The 25,933-nt window shown below is 41.2% G+C and overlaps 1 protein-coding gene across 2 annotated transcripts in view; it reads right to left on the minus strand.

The window, feature by feature from the left end:
• Positions 1-17,650: 17,650 nt before the first annotated feature.
• TAC3 (tachykinin precursor 3) overlaps positions 17,651-25,933 on the minus strand; it is a 127,227-nt gene continuing 118,944 nt past the window's right edge. For both annotated transcript variants that reach the window (XM_082244405.1, XM_082244404.1), the window contains exon 7: positions 17,651-17,941. In XM_082244405.1, coding sequence (XP_082100531.1) covers positions 17,923-17,941 — 19 coding nt within the window. In that variant the 3' untranslated portion in view covers positions 17,651-17,922. The remainder of the gene's footprint in view (positions 17,942-25,933) is intronic.

A 25,933-nucleotide genomic window follows, 5' to 3' on the forward strand; every position in this document is an offset into this window, starting at 1 on the left:
TAATTATGAAACCACTCCCATTAGACCCACTCACCACAGGGGCACAGAGGAACAAATAGTGATTTCTTCAGAATAACAAAAGGTAGGAATCTGCAACAAAGCTTGTTATAATCCTTGCAATGTACAGAGATCACCCAGAGGGGAATTTTTTTTCTTTACAACTGTAGCATTTTTTTTTTTTTACAACTGTCGCAATATTGTATTCTGGTAACTGTATGAGATATTACATGTTATGACATATGGTAATAGGAGGAGTTTGGGTTATACATTAACAGGGGTGGCAACCTGGATGAATGAAGTAAACAGTGTGCCACATCCTGATGGCAATTATGGCAAATGGATTGGCAATGTGGACTTTATAGGCACATAAATAAAAAGCATCAAACTTTATTTATATGTCAAAAATAACATACAGTTTAAAAAAGGACAAAACATAAAAAAATTGGCATGGACAATATAACAAAATCATAAACCCCAATAACAATACCGATCATATAACCAGATCCCCTAGGGGGATAGTGATGCTTATACCAAAAGCCCCTCAAGGGATGTCAGCATGGCCGTAGTGCTATATGGTGGTGATAAGAGTGTCAGCTCAACATGTTTCGCGTAGCCGCTTCTTCAGGAGCATAACTCACCACTGGGCAGTATAAGAACTGGTAGGTAAGGGTGGTCAGTGCATGCAGTGTGTATCTTGCCAGAAACACAGTGTGGCCAGTGAAACTAGTAGGTAGGCCTATCATTTTGGATTTAACATATAAAGGGGTCCCAAAAGGGAGAGCAATCCCATTTAAGGATTGGTAAGCTGCTATATAATAAATGTGTGCTTTTGGGTTTAATACTGCTTTAAGTGTACACTGAACAGCCTTTTGATCTTTCAATCATATTTCCAATTTGACAGTATCTCCTGATAATACGATTGTATAAAAAATAATTGAGGCTGGGTTCACATTTGTGCAAATTGGATGTGGTTCACATGGCATGTGAGTGTGACCAGCTCTCAACTACGGTGGGAATTCCAAAAGGGTCCTGTGCGATCTTAGGTCCAGTTCAAGTGCGAATTCAGGCAAAAATTTGGATCTGAATCACACCTAAACCAGTGAACAGGTATGCACTTGACCCCAGGCTGGAAACTGAGGCCACAGATATGTGAACCCGGCCTCAGTGTATCGCTACACATCAGACTTCCCTGTCCATAGGGTGACAGCACTGCTTGCTCTGCAGCGAAATTGCACAGCAGTGTTGTCATCCTATTAAAAAGGAAGTTGAAAAATAACATTTAATTTATGTGTAGGTCAGAAAACAGCCCCTCATTGTGCCCAGAATTGTATTTATTCAGCCTAATATCACCCATTAATATTTGGGTTTTTTTTCACAAAAGGCAAATAAGTTAAGTGTAGTGGTTAACCTCATAAAAAAAAGTGATAAAAAGAAGCGTCTTGAAGGAAAGTAATGATCTTGTTTCTCAGTAGTGTGCTAAGTTCATATTATGCAAAGTACTCCTATTCTGTACTATGAGTGTGCACAGAAGCTAGTTTAATATATAGAGTGGGAGTTTGGAGCTGTGGAAATAATTGTCTCGCTCACTGAGCTTTTATTCAATGCTCGTTTCTGGAAATTGCCAGGCAGTTCAATCCATTAGTTACGGGAAAGTGAAGAATGGAGCTATCTCAATTTGAAGTATGTTTGCTACTGAAGAATCCAAGGGAAATTGGTTCATTGTCTTGCTTTTGTTGTATAATAAGGACTATTTTCATGTTTTACGTTTCCCATGATGGGTAGAAGTCTGATTCTAGCATGTGAGCCAGACAACATTTTCTATGGATATTTGTGTCTTTATTTACTACATAAAGTTGAAAAGTAAAGCTGACTAGCATATCAACTAATGGCTTAGGGATAGCAGTAAACATCAGAAGTAAAGCTTTGCACTGAGTCGAATAGATTTATTATGTGTCTTAAGAATCCATTCAAAAAACAACAACAAAAAAAGTATCCAAAACTACTTGTATTTTTTATAAATTCTTGTTTTTCTGTGCAGTCAATCTTTTGATCTATCAGTGTCATCCATGGAATATGAGTTCTCTGTCGTAAATTTTGTCATTCCTGTTATCTGAGCTAACAATTGTATGGCTAGGACCACCCTTGGTGTAAGGCCATACATCTGCTTTAGAAATTGATCCTATATTGCTCTAAAGTGTTGTCATATTTAAAAGACCTGTAGCCTGGTGTTGAGCTACAACAACATGGCGGAGGAGACATTACCCTCTATTTCCCTCTCTCTCTCTCTACTGTGATATTAATATTATGCTACACTAGTCTCCCCTGGCTAGGAGGGGAGGGCTAAAGTCAAGCTAGCCCATAGACTTTATTGAGCAGTGCCTGAAACCTTGAGAGCTGTAGTCTGGGATGGCAGCCATGTAATGGAGCGACTGACTCTGGGCAACAGGAGGAGGTTTTATTATGTGTCGGGGAAAAGCCAACTCTCTTGGCCCAATGGGAGTCCATGCATACACAGCTGCCAGTGCATTTATCTGTGAGCAGGAGGCCAAGCCAGATAGGCATGATCCTGAAGTTGCCGCAGGGAGACTGGAGCATTCCTCTGACTCTCATCAGGATGAGACAGAGCGGGCCTCCTTCATGGCTAGGGCCTAGTCCTGGTGTTCTGTCAAATAATGCAGATTGTCGGATAATGCCACCGACAATCTGCTCATACGCAGTAAGTAACGTCACTCTAGCTGATCTGCTGATCAGCTGGAGTGACGTCACTACTGCGCAAGAGCAAATCACTGGAGACATTATCTGACAATCTGCAATAATGTACAGAACACCGGCTCCTCTTGGATACAGACCATCTCATCCGGCTGTGGGGTTTATTTGCTTGCCGTGCCTGCTCCCATACTGCCCCAGTCTGTCGGCTACCTCTGTCCGGGAGGAGGAAGCTGTGATGGAGGACTGGAATGTATGCAATGCCGAGCCTGTAACAAATCTTTTACATTGTCACCACTAACAAGCTTCTGACTGAGATATCCCAGAGCCAGTTCTAGTGGCGGCTATGCTGTCTTCATTGAGGTTCCACACACGTTGTCCAGTAACATGTAGTGATAGGTGGAAGCTGCACTTCCTAAATTGGAAGGCATGTATCAAAGAGGAGCCAGTGTTCTTTAGATTACTGCAGATCATCGGATAATGCCTCAGACGATCTGTGCTGAGCAGTAGTGATGTCACTCCACAGCTGATTGGCAGATCAGATGGAGTGACGTTACATACTGTGACAGAATAATATATAATCTAATTTTGTACGTTTGCCCACTGACAAAGAAATAGTTAGTCTATAATTTTAATGGTAGGTTTATTTTAACAGTGAAAGACAGAATAACAACAAATAAATCCAGAAAATTGCATTTCGAAAGAGTTATGAATTGATTTGCATTTTAATGAGTAAAATAAGTATTTGATCTCCTTTCAATCAGCAAGATTTCTAGCTCACAAGTGTCTTCTATATGAGATGAGATTAGGAGCACTCTCTTAAAGGGAATGCTCCCAATCTCAGCTTGTTACCTGTATAAAAGACACCTGTCCACAGAAGCAATCAATCAATCAGATTTCAATCTCTCCACCATGGCCAAGACCAAAGAGATATCCAAGGATGTCAGGGACAAGATTGTAGCCCTACACAAGGCTGTAATGGGCTACAAGACCATCACCAAGCAGCTTGGTGAGAGGGTGACAACAGTTGGTGTGATTATTCGCAAACGGAAGAAATTCAAAATAACTCTCCCTCGGTCTGGGGCTCCATGCAAAATCTCAACTCGTGGAGTTTCAATGATCATCAGAACGGTGAGGAATCAGCCCAGAACTACATGGGAGAATCTTATCAATGATATCAAGGCAGCTGGGACCATAGTCTCCAAGAAATCAGTTGGTAACACACTACGCTGTGAAAGACTGAAATCCTGCAGCGCCTGCAAGGTCCCCTGCTCAAGAAAGCACATGTACAGGCCCGACTGAAATTTGCTAATGAACATCTGAATGACTCAGAGTAGAACTGGGTGAAAGTGTTGTGGTCAGATGAGAGCAAAATTGAGCCCTTTGGCATCAACTGAACTGGCTGTGTTTGGAGGAATGCTGCCTATGACCCCAAGAACTCCATCCCCACTGTCAAACATGGAGGTAGAAACATTATGCTTTGGGGGTGTTTTTCTGCTAAAGGGACAGGACAACTTCACCGCATCAAAGGTATGATAAACGGGGCCATGTATTATCAAATCTTGGATAAGGGCATTGAAAATGGGTCATGGGTGGGTATTCCAGCATGACAATGACCCAAAACACACAGCCAATGCAACAAAAAGTGGGTAAAGAAGAAGCACTTTAAGGCTATAAAGAGAGGCCTAGCCAGTCTCCAGACCTTAATCCCATAGAAAATATGTGGAGGGAGCTGAAGGATCGAGTTACCAAATGTCAGCCTTGAAACCTCAATCATTTGGAGAGAATTTGCAAAGAGGAGTGGGACAAAATCCCTCCTGAGATGTGTGCAAACCTGGTGGCCAACTACAAGAAATGTCTGACCTCTGTGATTGCCAACAAGGGTTTTGCCAACCAAGTACTAAGTCAAGTTTTTCAAAGGGGTCAAATACTTATTTCACTCATTAATATGGAAATTAATTTATAACTTTTTTGAAATTAGTTTTTCTGGATATTTTTGCTGTTATTTTGTCTCTCACTGTTAAAATAAAGCTACTATTAAAATTAAAGACTGATCATTTCTTTGTCAGTGGGCAAAGGTACAAAATTAGCAGGGGATCAAATACTTTTTTCCCTCACTGTACTGCCCAAGCTCAGATTGTCAGAGGCATTATCTGATGATCTGCATTATTCAATAGAACACCACCTTCTGGAAGTCAGTGGGCCTCGGGCCTGCTTTTACACTGTTAGCAGCAACTGAGGCACTGAGAGCAGGACACCTAGTGCATGCAATCCACACCATTCCTATACCAAACCTGTACCACACTTCTACCAAATTCATATCTCACCATTACCAACACTGAGCTATGGTTACACTGAACTGTTACCACCTCTGGCCTGCATCCACGTCATTCTGTGCTAAAACTGTATTGTACCTCTTCACACCTCACTGCATGTAGGCTTAAAAGATTATCATTAAGTGCACCAATGCTTGTTAACCACTTCTGGACTGGAAGGATTTGCCCCCTTAACCACTTTACCCCCGGAAGATTTAGCTGCTCAAAGACCAGGCCCTATTTTTCGATTCGGCACTGCGTGACTTTAACAGACAATTGTGCGGTCATGCGATGCTGTACCTAAACCAAATTGACGTCCTTTTTTCCCACAAACAGAGCTTTCTTTTGGTGGTATTTGATCACCTGTGTGATTTTTATTTTTTGCGTTATAAACAAAAAAAGAGCGACAATTTTAAAAAAATAACAATATTTTTCACATATTTTTTATATGAAATTCTCAAAAACAAATGTAAAAATCTAAATTTTTTATCATTTTAGGCCAATTTGGTTTCTGCTACATATTGTTGGTAAAAAAAAATCACAATAAGCGTATTTTGATTGGTTTGCGCAAAAGTTATTGCGTTTACTAACTACGGGAAAGATTTATGTCATTGTTATCGTTTTTTTTTTTAAACTAGTAATGGCGGCGATCTGCGATTTTTTTTGCGGGACTGCGACATTACGGTGGACAGATCAGACCCCTAACTGACATTTTTGACACTTTTGGGGGTACCTGTGACATTACTACAGTAATCAGTGCTATAAATATGCACTGTTACTGTCAAAATGACACTGGCAGGAAAGGGGTTAACTTTATTGGTGATCAAGGGCTTAAGTGTGACCCTAGGGGCGTGATTCTAACTGTCAGGGGGGCGTGGCTTGTTAGATCATCACAAAGACATACAATCCTACATAGCAGGATCACATAGCCTCAGTGATGATCTAAGGGAGAATGACAGATGGCTGTGTTTACATCAGCCGTTTGTCTTTCTCCGTCTGCTGCGGGAGATCGTGAGTGACCGGTGGGCATCGGAGCCGCCGGTCACCCGCACTAACTCCCCAGGGAACGAGCGGGGGCGGGAGCGCGGCGCAGGCGGCACACGCTTGCCCCCTACAGGCGGCTGAGCGAGCGACGTACGGATACGTCGCTTTGCCCAGCAGCGGCAGAGTGCCACAGTATATGCATGGTGGGCAGGGGTAAAGTGGTTAATGACCAGGCCTTTTTTTGTAAATCGGCACTGCGTTACTTTAACAGAAAATTGCGTGGTTATGAGACACTACCGAAATACATTTTTTTCTCACAAATAGAGCTTTCTTTTGGTGGTATTTGATCATATAAACAAAAAAAGAGCAACATTTCTGAAAAAAAAAAACAAAACAATATTTTACACATTCTGCTATATAACATTCCCAAAAAACAAATTTAAAAATCAAAAATTTTCATCCTTTTAGGCCAATTTGTATTCTGCTACATATTTTTGGTAAAAAAAATAAATAAAAATGCAATAAGCGTATTTTGATTGGTTTGCGCAAAAGTTATCGCGTCTACAAACTAGAGGAAAGATTTATGTTATTTTTATATATTTAATTTTTTTTTACTGGTACCGGCGGCGATCTGCGATTTTTTGCGGGACTGCAACATTGTAGCGGATAGATCGGACCCCTAACTGACATTTTTGACACTTTTGGGGGTACCAGTGACATATTACTATAGTAATCAGTACTGAAAATATGCACTGTTACTGTAATAATGACACTGGCAGGGAAGGGGTTAACATAGGGCTGATCAAAGGGATATTTGTGAGCCTAGGGGAGTGTTTTCTAACTGTGGGGGAGAGGGACTTGTGAAATGATCATGGAGACCTGTGATCCTATATAGAAGGATCACAGGTGCTCTGTGATCATTTCAGAGAGAAGACAATGGCGGCAATCGCCCCGTGCATCGGCATCCCCGGTGCCTAGTGGGGGCGAGCATTTCCCCCCCAACACCAAGTGCGCGACCGATGTTGGGCTATGTCGGTTCGTGCAGGAGAGGCAGCCTGTCTCAGTAAATGTGCAGCAGGCAGTCTTAATATGGTTAAAGGGCCCCAATGATAGCTGGCAAAAGATCAACCTTCAGGATTGTCCCATAATCCATCCTGCAAATCTTGTCCCTTTACCATTTCTTGTAATTTCAACACTGACAGTGCCTACCCAGTTGGTTTAGGCCTAGCATAGCCGCCATTAGTGCACACGGGCAGTATATCACCCTGAGGAAGACACGAGGTCCCTGTGTCGTCACGCGTAGGGGAGGGGCTAGGACGGACAGAGCGTTGCACCGAGCGGAGGTGAGACTGTTAGGCAGACCAAGGAGGACGGTCGTGCAGCCGAGGCGGCTCTCTTTCAATCAGGAAGGCATCTGGGGACGAGCAGAGCGGTATACATGTGCATATATGCACTCGGAAATGTGAGTGTACTTTTTTTTTTATTGGCATTATAATAAAAGCTTTAAAAGGATATAAGCACTATCTGGAGCTATTTCTTTTCTTATGATATTGCCCCCTATGTAGAGTTGGAGTTACAAGTAGGAGGGTACTTCCAGCGATCCCTTAGTATCCAAGTGGAAGGGAGGAGAAGTGGCCCTGAGGAGATATCACTGATCACCATTGGAGGCTTAGATATTCCTTTCTTAAGGTGAGCGCCCAATCACGAGGGGGTGCATGGAGTGAGACACATCGGTCAAGTATACCGGTTGGGAGCACACCTACACATCCACAGATCTGGTGGATTGAGCACTAACAAGTTGATTTGCCTACAAGCACTACAAGCACTTGGCACTTTTCTTTCCATTTAAAGACTCACAGAATATAGCACACTTTATGGACTATTTATGTACATTATAATTGTTTATATATATATTGGTTTTGCTTTGCATGAAAGGTCATAGTAAGCACTGTTTGCAAATAATTTTGGCACATCGGTTTATTTATAACGTATCAGCACATAGCACTTTATATTTGGATAGATTGTATCACTATTGAAGCAAATTATATATATTTTTTATTTATATATTTAGCATTTGAATTCATATCAAATATTGTTTTCTGACTTTTTAGTTTATTATTTATACCACAGAATTTCATTTTTATAGTGCACCATACACAGTACAACCTGGGATAATCACCAATATTGTTGAAATAGCAGTTAAATAGAGATTTTTATTTTTGCGCAACACTATTTATTTTATTAATAGCACTGAGCACTTTCTGAGGAGTGAAGTGTTTGCGGCAACTTAAAAATCTAGATTAGGGGGGTAGCTCGCAGGACTATATTCTGACTCACACGGGCAGTATAGTTCCTGCGTTTGGTAGATCAACTCATATTACTGCTCACAGATGAATTTTGGGTGGGTGTTACTGTTTATGCTGACCTGGATGCTACATCATTCAATGCTTAGCCCTTATTGTTTGCCATCTTGTATGCTGAACTGTAGTACCACAATTGCCAGTTTGTGTGTATTTGTTCGGTTATCAACCTTACTGAGTGACAAAAATGACTAGAAAAATATATCGGCGCATGCATAAATAGGTAAAATCAAAGCTGCTGAACACCTTGGTACAATAAACACCAAGCTGAAGAAGTCCTGCCCCCAGGGATGTAACGCGTACGGAGGGAAGGAGGAGTTTGTGACGTCACCTGCAGTCCAGCAGCCCGGTCGGAGGACGGAGCCGTGCTCGCTTCCAGCCGTGCTGCAATCACCTGCACTCATTATCCAGAAAGATTACCGATTGTTTTATGCTCCTGGTCTGCTGACATCAAGTAAGAGGCTTTTTACCTGTTATAAATAAAGTTTTGAGACTTTATTACGCTATGGTGCTGCCTTCTTTTTGCTTTATATGGTGGATCATATACTGCTGAGTATCGAGGGGATAAGTAATCCATCCATTGCTTAGTGGAGTCTTGGTGGCTGTACCTGGTCCGAGTGCATGTCTTCAGATGCCAGTGTGTGGTTACAACCTATGCTGTTCGTATTGCAGCTTTCAGGTGAGAGGCTAGCAATACCGGTGGAGGATTTTCACAGTGTGTGAGCACTCTTTGGATTAGGACATTGCACCGTGCACTTTCTATGGGCTGTTTTTACATGAATGAACTTATCAACTCTTACATATTGGGACTTTCTGTGCATATTTTATCTCATTTCCATGGATTTTTTTTAATAGTTCTATTGATTGTATTAAATTTTAATTTATTTATTGTTGATCCTTATTGCATATCTAGCGCTGCACCATATTCTCTATTCTATTACTGAGTGACAAGACATTAAAAATACTTTTGCTAATTGGTATGGTGCCTACTCTTTAACATAGCACAACTATTGGGTATTAAAAATTACTTTCAGTTTTTCCTTGTGTTTGCTTGCTGTTTTACCCTCAAACTGTGGCCTTTGAGAGGGTTGAGGCAAGGAACGGAGGACCCATCCTTATCAGTGGATCCTGTGGGGGTAGCACTACAGACCTATTTCTTGTCTCCCAGAAGACCAGAACAAACTGTTGTTTAGTTAAAGTATATCTAAAGGCAACATTAAAGGCAACATTAAAATGCAATATATTGCAGCTTACCAGTCTCTGGATGTGGCGATTGCATTTGTTTTATTTTTCAGGTTAAGATCAGTAAGTAAAGAAAATACCTGTTTATCATGCCAGAAATGCAGTGGCCATTTCACGTCCTCTCACCACTTGCCACTCCACCTCATCTATTTAGAAAACACTTTGCTATCTTTCAGAAAATGCAAGGCACCCTCTGAATGGTGCCCATGCAAAGCCTTCAAGCTAATGTGTTAAAAATACAGCAGGGCAGCTGCTCGGTGCAGAATTTGAAAGCTAATGGAGATCACTGAAATAGCAATGTCTACTATGGTAATTTCCAGCTTCTAGGAGGGATCCCACATAGGAGGGATCCCACAAGCATAGCATATGAATAGTTTCATTTGTCCAAGCTCCAAGCCATATATTACATTTTTTAGTTTTGATTTAGGTACACTTTGATCATAGAATTTATTGAAGAGTATTTCTTGATTTTACTTTTTTTTAGTTTTTAGGGTTTTTTGAGTTTTGCAAAGACACTGTCAACTTGCCCCTCATTGGCAAGGTGTCATTGGCTCATTGAATAAGTGATAGGCTTGCTTTGAAGAACAAGGGGCCTATGCATAAAACATTTGCACAGTCAGACTGAAGAATTTTAGTAATTTCTCTGATTTATGTAGTTCCTATATCATCTGAATCATCTAGCAAGAATAATGCATTTTTTCCCTAAATAAAGCCTAACTCCAGCTTTGATTTATTTTTAAATTGTTTATTTGGAGCAAGCTTGTCCAAACCAACTATTTCCTTTACTTATACAGGTACCCTCTGGTAGCGCTGTATACACTGTATATAGCATCAGCTACATATAGTGTACAATGCTGTGTTCTGGCTTTTTGTCCCATTCCCAGGAACACAATTGAGTTGCACTACTCAGTTTTTTTACAGGGGGGGTTGATTTACTAAAATTGGAGAGTGCAAAATCTGTTGCAGCTTTGCATAGAAACCAATCCGCTTACACTTCTTTTTTTTTTTATCAAAGCTTAATTGAACAAGCTAAAGTTAGAAGCTGCTTGGCTACCATGCACAGCTGCACCAGATTCTGCACTCTCCAGTTTAGTAAATCAACCCAAGGTAGCCTTGTATTTGTATGAAAGAATACAAGTTTCCTCTGACTGGGGTGGAGATTGTGACATCATCTCCCCACATCTCCTCCTCAACCTATCAGAGGAAGCCTTGTGTTCATTCTAAAAATACAAGGCTACCTGTGAATGGCTGGGCAGCAGGCACACAACAAAAATTTCTGCTGCTGGAACACATCTCTGAATACTGTAGATAGCTGATACTACATTCAGTGTATACACAGCTACCGGGGGGACCTTGGATTTAAAGTTAACTAAAAACCTGGAGTTAGACTTAAAGGGATTGTAAAGGCAGAATTTTTTTACCTTAATGCATTCTATGTATTAAGATAAAAAAAACCTCCTGTGTGCAGCAACCCCCCCCCCCCCTCGGCTAATACTTACCTGGGCCCATCTCTATCCAGCGATGTTGCAGGAGTTTCTCAGCTCCCCTCCTCATTGGCTAAGACAGCAGCGTAGCGCGATTGGCTCCCACTGCTGTCAATCAAAGTCAGTCAGCCAATCAGGAGAAAGAGGGGGCTGCTTGCTGTGGGGACACTCAACAGGAGGGAGGGACCAGGAGAGCCGGCGAGGGACCCGAGAAGAGGAGGATCCAAGCAGCTCTGTGCAAAACCAACTGCACAAGGAGGTAAGTATAACATGTTTGTTTTTCTTTTCTTTTGTTTTTTTAACCTCTTTACCCCCGCTCACTGTGCCTCTACTGCGGCACAGTGACTCGTTCTTGTCCAGCGATGTAGACCTATGTCGCTGGACTCCTCCCCTTGTGGGCGGCACTCGCGCGCCGCCGGAGGCTCGCTCCCGCTGTATTCAGTCACAGCGGGAGCCGCTGCTCTTCCCCGATCGCCGGGGAATCGAGTTTGGAGATCCGCCCGCTTGTGTAAACAAAGCGGGCGGATCTCCTAAGTGACAGACAGTGACAGATTGCAGGGGTCAGCATAGCTGAACCTGCGATCTGTCCCTGTGTCACTCAGTCACCTCCCCCCACACACGTTAGTAAGCACCAGGCATACATTAACCCCTTCCTCTCCAATAAAATTAACCCCTTCCCTGCCAGAGTCATTTTTACAGTAACAGTGCATATATATAGCACTGATTACTGTAGTAATGTCACTGGTACCCCCAAAAGTGTCAAAAATGTCAATCAAGGGTCCGATCTGTCCGCCGCAATGTCGCAGTCCCGCAAAAAAAAATCGCAGATCGCCGCCATTACTCGTTAAAAAAAAAACACCAAAAATGACAGAAATCTTTCCCTTAGTTAGTAAACGCAATAACTTTTACGCAAACCAATCAAAATATGCTTATTGTGATTTTTTTTTACCAAACATAGGTAGCAGAAAACAAATTGGCCAAAAATTTAAAAAAATTTTGATTTTTACATTTTTTGGGGGGGGGAATTTCATATAAAAAAATGTGAAAAATATTGTTATTTTTTCAAAATTTACGCTCTTTTTTTGTTTATAGCTCAAAAAGTAAAAATCGCACAGGTGATCAAATACCACCAAAAGAAAGCTCTGTTTGTGGGAAAAAAAGGACGTAAATTTAGTTTGGGTATGGCATCGCACGACCGCGCAATTGTCAGTTAAATTCGCACAGTGCCGAATCGCAAAAAGTGGCCTGGACGTAAGACAGCAAAATCCTCCGGTGTTAAAGTGGTTAAATGAGACTTTACAATCACTTTAAGGTATTTTGGGGGAAAAAATACATTATGGCCACGAAATGCCACTGATAAAGAAACTGGAAATAGAGAAAATATATTTTTTTTTTTATTCTGACTATGCAAATTCATACACTGAATGGTCTAAGGTTATCAGTGGTATACCCCAAGGTTCAGTTTTGGGACCCTTCATTTTGAATATATTTATAAATGATATAGGGATTAAAACTACAATTTCAGTCTTTGCAGATGACACCGAGCTTTGCAGCGGAAATACTTCCTTACAGGATGTCTCCAACTTAAAAGCTGACCTCAATGCACTTTCAATGGGCAACTATGTGGCAAATTAGGTTTATTGTTGATAAATGTAAAGCTATGCATTTGGGGGCTAAAAACAAGCATGTATCATACATACTAGGGGGAGAACAGCTGGGGAAGTCAATGGTGGAGAAGGATCTGGGTGTTTTGGTAGATCATAAGCCTAATAATAGCATGCAATGCCAAGCTGAAGTTTCCAAACCAAGCCAAATCCTTTTTTGTATTAAGAGAGGTATAAACTTCAGACAGAGAGATATAATTTGGTCCCTGTACAAATCATTAGTAAGACCTCATTTGGAATATGCAGTTCAGTTTTGGGCACCAGTTCATAAAAAGGATATCAGGGTCCTGGAGAAAGTGCAGAGAAGAGCAACCAAACTGATAAGAGGCATGGAGGACCTCAGCTATGAGGAAAGATTAGAGGAACTGTATGTATGCTCTCTGCAGAAGAGGAGATTAAGGGGGGGATTTGATCAACATGTATAAATACATAAGGGGTTAATATAATGAACTTGGTGGTGAACTATTCACTTTAAGGTCATCACAGAGGACAAGGGGGCACTCTTTACCTCTGGAGGAAAAGAGATTTAATTTCCAAATACGGAAAGGCTTCATCACAGTAAGAGCTGTGAAAATGTGGAATAGACTCCCTCAAGAGCTGGTTCTGGCCAGCTCAATAGATTATTTTAAGAAAGGCCTAGATTCTTTCCTAAATGTACTTATTATAACTGGGTATTATATTTATAGGTAAAGTTGATCCAGGGTATATTTGACTGCCTCTTGGGAGATCAGGAAGGATGTTTTTCTTCTTCTAGAGCAAGTGGAATCATGCTTTATTAGGTTTTATTTGCCTTCCTCTGGATCAACTGTGGGTATAGAATGGTATGTATAGGACTATACGTGTGTATGTATGTATGTATGTATGTATGTATGTATGTTTGTATACATTTTTTTTCCTTTTATTGGTTGAACTAGATGGACTTTTTTCGGCCAGATTAACTATGTAACTATGAATGTTTGTCACATTCATATAGAAACTTTTTATAGGTAGACCTTTAAGTGTACTTACAAACAAAGTACACTTTTCTATTTTTCTCTAGTTCTCCTGGCTAAAAGAGCCTCACCTCCCCCCTCCTCACATCTGTACTTACCTCAATATCATTCCTACATTCTTTTCAGTCCTTTATCACCTGCCATGATGATGGGTGTTGTACTAAATAGTGCATTTTTTCCTTTTGGGGGCCCCAATAAAGTTTTGCTATGGGGCCCTGTGAGTTCTAGCTATGTCCCTGCTTTTTTTCTCTCTGAACTATATCATTTTGCAGGGTCTGCTCTCACAGTGGTATCCAGTGCCCTAATTCCAGTGCCATGATTCCAGTGCCATGATTCCATTAGAATGTAAGCAATTTATAGTAACTTATACTAACTGCAAGGCAGACATCATCCATTTAGGTCCAGATAATGCTAAGGTGTAACTCAATTTTTTCAGCTCTCCAATAGTTCTTGTCATAATGTGCAAATATGCATGGCATATTTGCTCAGTATGGCACACTTACCTTGCAAAATGCTCTTCTCCAACCAATGCAACTTCCGTGATCTCCCTCATCACTCCATTGACACTGCTTCTATCTCCTCTCCACCTTCTTCTGAGTCTGGAGTCTTCGGACAACTTGATTGGCTGGAATAGGATAATATGACTTCCTCTCATGCTTTTGGGAGTTATTTTGTACTGACTTTCAGTGCTTTTGTACACACGCAGTCAACACAAGCTGTCAATTTACTGCAATATTCACCCTCAATCCAGAGCTGTCTCCTTTTCTGCTACTAGATGCCTTTATTTGGACATCCAGCTTTAAACACTTCCTCTGAGCTCAGGATGTCACAGACTTGCTCCATCCTTTGATTAGACAATGAATGGAGAATCAGTACACTGATGAGCTCATCACTGTGTCACTCTGCTCTCTTCTCCTATCAATGCTCATTGTCAGCAGATGAATTGATTGATCCTTTGTGCTGCTGCTTCTTTTTTTCACCTTTGTACAAGGACTGCAAGAGACTGATACCAAATTTAGATACTTACACTTCTTGTATTGAAACATACATTTATTGATGTATTTATTATTGCATAGTTGTATTAATTTGTGTCTTTTATATATGCCTAGAGTAACTTAAATAAATATATCTTTAGTGTCACATTATGCATGTAAAGGCCCGTACACACGTGCAGATTGTCGGCCGATTTTCGGCTTGTTAGTATGATGCTTCCGACAGCCGACAGCGCACTTTCGGCCGAACAGAATCTGTCGTGCAAGCATTAAAATTTTTGTTGGCCGACACCAGAACGGCCGATTGTTCGCCAGTCAGTACAGATTTCGGCCGACAGACAGCAGATTTGCAAGACTGGGCATGCTCAGAAAAGAAAAAAGACAAGGAAAATTAACCATCACATGACATCACTTCTGCAATCGGCTGTTGTTGGCGGACAAAATTCGTGTGCAGTCTTTTGCACTTTTCAGCGGACACGACAGGCCGGGGACAAAAGACGGCCGATCGTTCGGCTGACGATCGGTACGTGTGTACGGGGCTTTAGTATGTAAGTCTGTCATCAGTGTGCAGATCTTCAGCTACATCAGCAACCAGCACTCATTAGTCTTGTTCCAGAAACTTACATGAAAAGCTAATTATGTTGAAACACAGAATCTCCTTCTGGAAGTTATGGATAACCATAGTGTACAGTTGCTTCAATTCACAATGCCTACTATTTGGTCTGAGACATATTTTTTTGCCTCTTTCAAAAAATTGAAGTTATGCTTAATCACCCATTGATTGATGTAAATGGAAATGCAATCTAATTATATATGAATTTGCTGTTTGAGCTGTGGAGGCAACAAAGCGGTAGTAAACCGCTGTGTTTTTTTTTGCAAACTGCAAGATAAAGCCATAATTTGCTAGTATGCATTGCATACTAGCACATTATGTAAAACATACCTTACCTTAGAATGAAGCCTTCCAGCAGCGAGCTGTCACAGCTGTCTGCCTTAACCTGGTCTTCCTTCTGGGTTCGCGGACTCTGGCTGTGTGAATGGCCGGAGCCTAGAGGACATCACTCCCATCGTTTACGGCACAGTTCCAATCAATTTAGACTTGTTTTTGATCAGATTTAAACAAACTGAGTTGATTGACCAGGAAGTAAAATTATTGAACGTTCTGCATCAACTGGCAGCACTGAGATGCTTTGGTCATGAATTTGATTTCAATTTGAAAAATCAGATTAGGAATTTGTATAGTGGAAGCAGAGATACAATCGTTAACTTACGATCGTATCTTCCAACTATTGCTGGAAAGCCATTTACCTGTGTGTGACATATTGATAAATTGTTTTGTCGACTATAAATTGATTATTCCCATCAGGAGAGATTGATCTTAAATTTAATTGATCATTTCAAAACATATATACAGTATGGCTACCATTGAGGGTCCTTTCACGCAGGCTTTGTCAACTGGCTTTGTGAACAGAATCCCTGCTGACTCGGAGCAGATCAGGACAGATATCCCTTTCGGGATGCATTTTTATACATCCATCATAGACTTGAATTCACTTATTAGGTCTGCCTTTAGATTTACTGAAACCATATAATATGAGGTCAAACCTAAATACTTTCACTTTGCATACAAGCAGGCAGGTCCTTGCACTACACAGTTGAAGGTAAATCTAAAGGAAGAAAATTGTACAATGTATGAACAATTTGATGAGTTACACTTTCGTTCTGTAGAATCCTGCTTTCACCAAGGTGTTGTTGGTTACAGGAATTTAATGGGATAACAGGATTTTCTATCCTAATTCATAAGCATCAGGGGGACCAAAATACTTAGTTTTTGCAAATTTGAGGAGGTCCCATGAGCTTCATTTGCAGTACTCTATGCTATTTTCAGAGCTCAAATAGTCGCAATGATTACAGTGAACAGTAGAATGGTTTGTTTATGAGGAGCACATCCAAGTTATGCCTCGTACACGCCCGATCGGCCGATTGTCGGCTTGTTAGTATGATGCTCCCGACAACCGACTGCGACTTTTCGGCCGAACAAAATCTGGTGTGCATGCTATAAAATTTTTGTTGGCCGTCAACAGAATGGCCGATTGTTCGTCAGTCAGTACAGATTTCGGCAGACAAAAATCAGATGAGCAAGACTGGGCATGCTCAGAGAAGAAATAACACACGGAAAGTAAACCATCACGTGACATCACTTCTGAAGTTGGTTGTTGTTGGGCGAAAAAATTTGTGTGCAGTCTAGAGCACATTTCAACCAACACAACAACACTGGACAAAAGACGGCCGATCGGTCGGCCAACAATCGGTGCGTGTGTACGAGGCATTACTTTATAAGGGTGTCAGATACAAGCGGAATTTAAACTTTTTTTCAGGTCTCCACGACTGTAGTAATTTACAGTAAATTGTAGTAAAGGAATCATTAAAAGCTACACAAAATATACACACTTTGTGTTCAGGTATGAAAATATATTGTTCTATGGCAGAAGACACACATCATTTGCTTTACACAAGAGCAACTTTATACCTCTGAACATTTAATCCATTTTAATTGTGTCATTATAGCATCAGTGTTACTGTATATAACAAAAGATACATCATACTTGCTGAAAAAGACTCAAGAACACACAAGATCATATGTAAAAATATTGTTATTATTTGATGTGATTGTTTTATCTTTAGCTACATTGTTGGGTTGAAGCTTGGCTGGTAACGTGATAGGCACAGGATTATTGGTGACACTTAAGGGTACAATGTAGAACTTCATCTCTTACACAAAATCCAAGCCATTTTTGTCCTTACAGTTTATGTTTACAATTTGTAAGCCTTTAATCTTCATGTCTGATTAAATCTGATTTTATACTCAGCCATATGGATGACAAAACCTATGAAGGAAAGGACTCAATATTCAAGATAGACCAAAAGAAACTATTTCTGTGGAATAAATAATTTTTTCCTATGGACAACTATAATTCTGATGATGTTCACTTGTCCTTTTTGCTTGACAAATGATAACATAATGAATTGGCATGATGGAGAGAAAGGTGAAAATATATTTCAATGTACAGCAAAAGTGGGGCTTTTCATCCGTGGTATAAAATAATAAATCCAGTGTGTTTGGCATTGGAAAGGTAATGTTTCTTCTCAGAAGATCTTCTAGGACCTTCTGTGTTGCCCATCTTAAACTGAACGCCTGAACCTGCAGCCACAAAGAAAAAGAAAGTCACCTACCAATATGCAGGGTATTTGTCTGGTAGCAATATATTCTTTAGATAGTACATAATTTCACCCCAAACTAAAAATTGGAGAGATTTGGCTTATAAGCACACTACCCTTTTTCTTACTGCAGCAGTTCCTAAAGAGAGATAAATATCCTCAGGTTATCCTTAAAGTAAGTATTCTCTTTATATCCCAGTTCATCCAGATCACAAGTTTCAGCCCCTTTATGACCACACCATTTTTTGCGATACAGCATTGCGTTACTTTAACTGACAATTGCACGGTTGTGGGATGCTGTACCCAAATAAAACTGATGGTCTTATTTCCCCCCCGCAAATAGAGCTTTCTTTTGGTGGTATTTGATCACCTCTGCGGTTTTTATTTTTTGTGCTATAAACAAAAAAATGCGACAATTTCGGAAAAAAAATATTTTTTTTTCCTTTCTGCTATAAAACATACTCAAAAAATGTAAAAAAAATTAATTTCTTCACTAATTTAGGCCAATATGTATTCTGCTACATATTTTTGGTAAACAAATCCCAAAAAGCGTATAATGATTGGTTTGCGCATCTACAAATGATGGGATATTTTTATGGAATTTTTATTAATTTTTTTTTTTACTAGTGATGGCGGCGATTAGCCACTTATAGCGGGACTGTGACATTGTTGCAGACAAATCGGACACCTAACTGACACTTTTGACACTATTTTGGGGATCATTGACACTAATACTAATACAGGGATCAGTGCTAAAAAATATGCACTATTACTGTACTAATGACACTGGCAGGGAAGGGGTTAACATCAGGGGCACTCAAAGGGTCAAATGTGTCCCTAGGGGGTGCCTGCTAACTGTGGGGGGGGGGGCGGGTTGCTCTGACTGGGGGAAGACAGAGATCCATGTTCCTGCTTAGCAGAAACACAAGATCTCCATCTTCTCCCCTGTCAGAACCATGATCTGCCTTGTTTACATGGCCAGACTGCCGTTCTGCCTCTCTCAGGGCCAGTCACGAGTGGCCAGTGGCAGGTTCCCCCTGTCTCCAATCAGCGCATGTTTGAGTCTGCAGCGGCGCATGTGCACCACCTAGAGGCTATTGCACAAAATGACGTACATGTACCTGATTTTGCGCAATAGGGCCGACCTGCCGCAGTAAATGTACATTACACGGTCAGCGAGTGGTAAATTAGTTCTAATATAAACATCAGGGAGTAGGAGTTTAATGATTTTAGTGGGAAGTAAATCTAAAATAATAGTTCTAAACATTGGGCTAGATCATTGACAATCTCTTAATTTGACAATCTCTTAAAACGGATGCACTCAGAATCTGGTGTAGCTGTGAATGGTAGCCAATCAGCTTCTAGCTTCAGCTTGTTCATTTAAGCTTTAGCAATAAAACCTGAACACTGATTGGTTTCGTTGCAAAGTTGCACCAGATTTTGCATTCTCCAGTTTTAGTAAATAAACCCCATAGGGCATAGGCTGTTAGCAGAGTTTAGGAGCTGCTGCGGTTAGGTGAGGTTCAACATTTTGACTACCAGCCACAGGAAAATTCAAAACCGAAGCAAAATTGTGACACCATTTTTTGCGTTTTCCCACGGCTGCGGTAAATGTAGGCCAAGTGTACATGAAACCTAAATGTGTACATGAAATCTAAATGTGGACTGGAACTCAAAAAGTGAATTTCTCCTGAGACCATATAGAATTGCACAAGCAATATGAGTCACTAGGGTTTTGTCTTTTGTTTGTTATTTATGGGCACAGATTCCACAGATCAGATCCTTTTCAGTTTTGTAAACCAAACTTTTACTCCCCATAAAGAAAAGCAAAACACCTTTCCCTTTTATCAATTTAGGGTTGTGGTTTCTCAGCTGTCTTTTCTCGAAGGTCAGCTATTAGACTGACATTGGTTTGAATATTGAAAATTATTTTAAAGGTTAAGTTCACCTTTAGTGAGATGTTACATCCATTTTTTCCATATTTACACCCATATTTAGGGTGTAACATGTAACATATTATTAACTGAGCATTTCCATCGTCTAATTATGTTCAAGCAAAAAAGCTGTTTTTTTTAATTAATTTTCCCTGCACTTGTTTTGGTATTTTTTGTAAAGTGAAGCTTCTCCACATTTACTAAGCTCTGGGGAAAATGAGTGCAACTGCACTTGCAAAGTGCACAGTTTATTTGCCTTTAGTAAATCAACCTCGTGCAGACATGAATTAATCACCATTTTTTTTGTGACACTTGTGCAGAATTATCTTCACTAAAGGCCAGTTCACACCACAAAAGGTTTTTAATGCATTTTTTATGCATTCAGGTGCTTTTTTTGTTGCATTTTCATGCATTTTTGATGCATTTATGGATGGACTAATTCCAGATGGGTTTTTTTCTTCTTTTTCCTTTTTTTATTCACTGTACTGGGGTCTTGTGCATTTTTGATGCATTACAGTGCATTTTGATGCGTTTTACTGCTCCCCAGTACAGTCCAGGGCAGGAATGCAGCGTGTTCTACTTTTTTTTCTGGAACTGGAACCTACTGACCTGATATAACCTACTTTCCATGTGTTTTTTATGCAGAAAAAAATCGCACTGGACTGCATATGGTGTGAACTGGCCCTACTAATATGTATGGACACATATTTAATTACACTGGTACAGTATATTGATGTTTGTCACATATTGATGTAATAGTACAAGGATTAAGGGAAAGTGTTTTTTCTATTTTTCCTTTTATTTCAATTTTGGTTTTTAGTGCTGTCTGTGAGAATGGGGGTTGAAAGAAGAAAGGGTTGAAAGAAGTAGATTTTCTTTCACTTTTAGTACTGGTGACAATGTTTACCAGGACATATAGTGAGGGACAATTTCTCTAGCAGGGAACATATAAAAAACCTGTAAACCTATATAAAACATGGATAGAATTAAGAATTGAGTGTCACCATAGGATGGACACTGAAGTAAATCCGTGCCTCGTCCTAATATATATAGGAAATTAGAATAGCATTCTCAGAATGGAGTTTACTAGCACAACATTGTGACACAAAGTAAAAAAAAACTGTAATTTTATTCAAAAAAATATTAAAACTGTTTTAGAAACACATATACAAAAAGCATTGTTTTAAAAAATGTGGTGCAACAGTAATGACTCAAAATTATAGATGACCATAGGTGAACACCACTATACCACACCATACAACATAATAAACAGAATCAGAAGCCATATGTTCTAATGTTAGAACCATGAAGTGAAAGGTTTGATGGTAAGTTTCACTTGTAAACGATAGCGTTCTTTACATGTTTCGCGCTACCGCGCTTCTTTTGGAGAGCATCGTTAAGTATATTAGTCAATGAGTCTAAGAGAAAGAGGGGACATGCATGAGAAATCATACAATCCAGCCCAGTTTCAATAAAAACAATGCTCTAATAGTACACACAGGTGTACGGCAAAAGCCGTATACATGTTGTGTATGTACACAGCTCTATATAACACATATAATGAATCAAGCGTTGCAAAATACATTGGACAATCCAAAAACGTCAGATAATTAGCTAAAGCGGCGGATAAGCAAATGTCAAAGCCTAAACCAGATGGAGGTGGGGGGGATATTTAAGGTGAAAACAATCTTCAGACCTATTTGTACAGAATATACATGTACTGTAAATGGATAATCCACTGACATCCAAATGGATTTCTGCATATATATAATAATAATATGATAACAAGTGATAAGCCAGTGGGCCATAAAAAAGTGTCTATCCTTACCAAGGTCCAATATGAGAACAGGAGCAATGTATAGGTCAGTGCTGTATCCTGGCCTAGGCCGACAAGGCCCAGGCCTAGGGCAGCACTTTGCAGGGGTGGGGGGGGGGGGATTTAAAAAAGCCACCCCTGCCTCTGCCTGAGACTCTACCGGCCACTGGTTGCTAGAGCTGCCTGGCGTCTAGCAACCAGTGATGTCACGGCCAGGACTCTCTGGCCCTGCCCTCCTTGTCCTCCGCGCTTAGTGATCGTGGGGTACAAAGCAGCTGCCAAGTTGATCCCCTTGTCATAGAGAGTCCCACCGGTCCGGTGGCAGCAGGGTGCAGGGCAGCGGAGATAAATCCGCCAATCCAGTGCCGACAGCAGCTGCTGCTACTGAGCAACGGCATCTGCACACAGCGAGTGGGCAGCCCTGGAAGCTGGCTAGAACTGAGAGTCCGGGAAGGAGAAGACCTCCACCGCCACCCTAACCTGAGCAGCAGCGGGCGCAGCATTCCTGGCACCTCCCAGAGCCTGCCCTTTTTCTCCAACTTTCTCTCTGCTCCCAGCTGTGAGTTCAACAGGAAGACAGGCTGACCAAGGGCCCAAAGGATGAGGACGAATGAGAAGTATTTGCATCACACACACACCTACCCACAGACAGGGGGGCACAGGAGGGACTGCAGGCAGGGCTAGGAGGTCTCCCACCCCCTCTCTCTCTCTTCCCGCCCTCCCTCACCCATTCACCTTTCTCTCTCTTGAACACCCCCTCACCCCCCCTCTCTCTCTCTCACTCCCTCTCTCTCACCTCCCCTCTCTCTCTCTCTCCCTCTCACCCCCTCCCACCCACTCTCTCTCCCACCCTCTCTCTCTCTCTCTCACCTCCCCTCTTTCTCGCCCCCTCTCTCTCATCCGCCCTCTCTCTCACCACCACTCTTATGAAATCTCAGTGGTTCATGCTGGGACTTGTAGTCCTTCAATTTTGGAGGGAGTCACATCCATTAAACATGAAGGGGTGAGCAAATGTACATAGAAGGGGGGTGCCAATTTTAGTCTTGCCTAGGGCAGCACAAAATCAAAATACACCACTGGTATAGGTTACAAAATAGTAACACCAGAATGTTCAAGCGGGGCAAAAATGGACAACCCTATGTCCCTCCACATTTTAGGTTAGCCCTCGATATCTCCAGGGGTTATACTAAATGTAGTGGCTTCAATCTAGATTCAAAAAATCGTGACAATATAAGCAATGGAGCAGTATAAATGGACACTACATAATACTAGTAGTAAGCTACGCTAGTATGAACTATGAGGGTACCTGCTTACATACCTGACAGTATACTGAATTGATTGATCCTCCCCTAGGGAGCAGGAGTTCCGGTCCTCACACTGGGGCGGAGAGATCCCCACTCTGGTAGCCGGACCAACAGCTATGTTGGTCTGGTTTAAATATCCCCCAACTGAGTGACTGGTGGCGCCGATAGATGTTATTTAGAGCTGTGTACATCCGCAACATGTATACAGCTTTTGCCGTACACCTGTGTGTACTATTAGAGCATTGTTTTTATTGAAACTGGGCTGGGTTGTATGATTTACGATAACGATACTCTCCAGAAGAAGCGCGGTAGCACGAAACATGTAGAGAACGCTATCGTTTACAATTGAATCCACCGCCTTCGCTGGAAACTTAACATTAAACCTTTCACCTCATGGTTCTAACATTAGAACATATGGTTTCTGATTCTGTTTATTATGTTGTATGGTGTGGTATGGTGATGTCCACCTATGGTCATCTATAATTTTAAGTCATTACTGTTGCACTACATTATTTATAACAATGCTTTTTGTATATGTGTTTCTAAAACACTTTTAATATTTTTTTGAATAAAACTTCTTAAAGTAGTCCCGCCTACTTTTACGGATGCAGCGCGTATGGGGGACGTCACGTGACCCGCAGCCGCCTCTCACTCTTCCGGGTTGGTGGACCTGATGCATGCCTGCTTGCAAACTCTGCAGATATGCGCTGTTATTTTCTTCAAAAATGTGAGTTGATTAAAGAGTGCTTGATTGCATACAGAGAGCATTAGATCGTTCTTTCTTTTCTCCTACACATATTGGTAACATTGTTTGAGGAGCTGACAGTGCATCGGAGGTGTAATCATTTACTACGCTTATGGAAGAAAGTGTGAGGATGCTTTGATTTTGAGATGACATTCTGGTTGACCCTGTAGGGTCTCTTTGTTAAGGTGAGCAGCAGTGTGAACAGGTGGTGGGATTGCATGAGCACTCGTGGAGACAAGCACCTTATGGAATTGCTCTAGGACCACTTTACACTGGAGACTTTTATCTGTTTATATGGACACCTATTAAAATTGGGACTCTGCATGATTATATGATTTATTAGTTTACCACTAGGATTGCGCTGCACTATTTTTCTATTATGTATTCAGAAGGTGTTTTGGAGATATTGCCCTTGAGTGCTTAGCTGCTGGTCCATTTAATTAGTGGTGTGTACAAGAGTCCAGCGCTGAATATTTTTCTTTATTTGTTTTTACGACTTTGTGTCATGATGTTGTGCCAGTAGTTGACTCTGAGAATGCTATTCTAATTTCCTATATAAACATGCCTGTATATACACTTTAATCTAAATTCATAACTGTAAATGTGTGTATCAGTATTCAAACACTGGTGTGATGAATAAGAAAAAATGTAGATTGCCTACATGATAACAAATAATGGCCTGTATTGACAGGCTTTGGGCTGTGTCAGTGAGCTTGTCTTTGACATCAAGTTTGAGACACTTCTGAAATTATTCAGATTTCTCTGTTGCAGCTGACTGTCTTCTTACCCATATTTGACCTGATTTTAGCTTACTTTGAAATCATATAGACGTTACAGGGAGTGAAGCAGGTCTGGCCCAAAGAAAGCCTGTCAACACAGGCCTTAATAGTGTTTAAAAAAGAGAACTACAGCCAAAGCTTTTTTTGGTCGTATTTTATTTCTGGGTCATAGAAGAGCGCTTATTTAGGCACTTCTGAGAACCAGAAACAGCGGCTGATATCATGGAGCCACTCCAGGCTCTGGAAGGATCCAGACAATAATGTCAGGATCCACCCAGATGCCTGATTAGCAGCTGGCTTTCTAGCTTTCCAGCATGCTACTGAGAGCCTGAGCCAGCTGCTCCTGCTCCTTCTTTAGCCCGGCACTCCAGTGAATGCTTTAGGGGCAGGGAACTGAGTGATGAGCTGTCATGTGATTGCTCAGTTCTCGGTCTTAGAGGCGACAGGGGACAGCTGCAGCATTACACTGCTGCAGCTATAAAGGTGAGTACAGTAAAACCGTGGATTTAGAGTAACTTGGATTAACAGTGTTTTTCAAGACAAGCTAATTTTTTTTTTAAATTTTGACTTGATAAACGAGCGATGTCTTGATATACAAGTAGCGTCATGTCACAACATAGTATACACAACGAGTTTAGCGCTCCACGAGTGCTAAAAGCCTCAGCTTCAGATCGCTCAACTGAAGGGTAGTGTTCCCGGTCACAAATGCAGACTAACAGCAGTGAGAGCTGGTGGTACAGAAGATGGTCAGCTTTACCCCAGTTGCCTGCATACTTAGATGTTCCTCTTTTAATCATCAACCATATGAATTGCTAAATGTTGAACCTTCATTAATTGTAAGCATATTGCTACACTTAGAGGCGCTTCTCTTCTCTTTTATACTCTGTAGCTCCCGCTGGGTTTTGCTTCTAATCCCCTTGTGGAAGCGCCATTTGTGAATGGACATTTTATGGTTACACAACCTATCACAATGCTATAATCTTTTTATATGGACTATAAACTAAAGGACTTATGAATAAATGGTTGTCAAACGAATCACCTGAGTTTCCATTATTTCTTATGGGGAAATTCCCTTTGATATCCGAGTGCTTTCGATTACAAGCATTGTTCCGGAACTATTTATGCTTGCAATCCAAGGTTTTAGACCCCGTTCACACTGGGGCGACCTGTCAGGCGACCTGGTCGCCTGACAGGTCGCCGTGGGTCGCCTGCCATAGAGAAGCTGTGGACCCGTTCTAATAGGAGCGACACAAGTCGCTTCAACTTAGAAAAAGGGTCTGGAGCTTCTTTGGGGCGACCCGGAGCAACCTGCATTGACTTCAATGATATGAAGTCCGTGCCGGCCGCTCCGAGGTCGCGGTGCGAGCTGCGCACCGCGACCTGTGAGGTCGCCCCGG

Source organism: Pelophylax lessonae (genome assembly GCF_965119305.1).
Source record: "Pelophylax lessonae genome assembly, chromosome: 2".
NCBI lineage: Eukaryota > Metazoa > Chordata > Amphibia > Anura > Ranidae > Pelophylax > Pelophylax lessonae.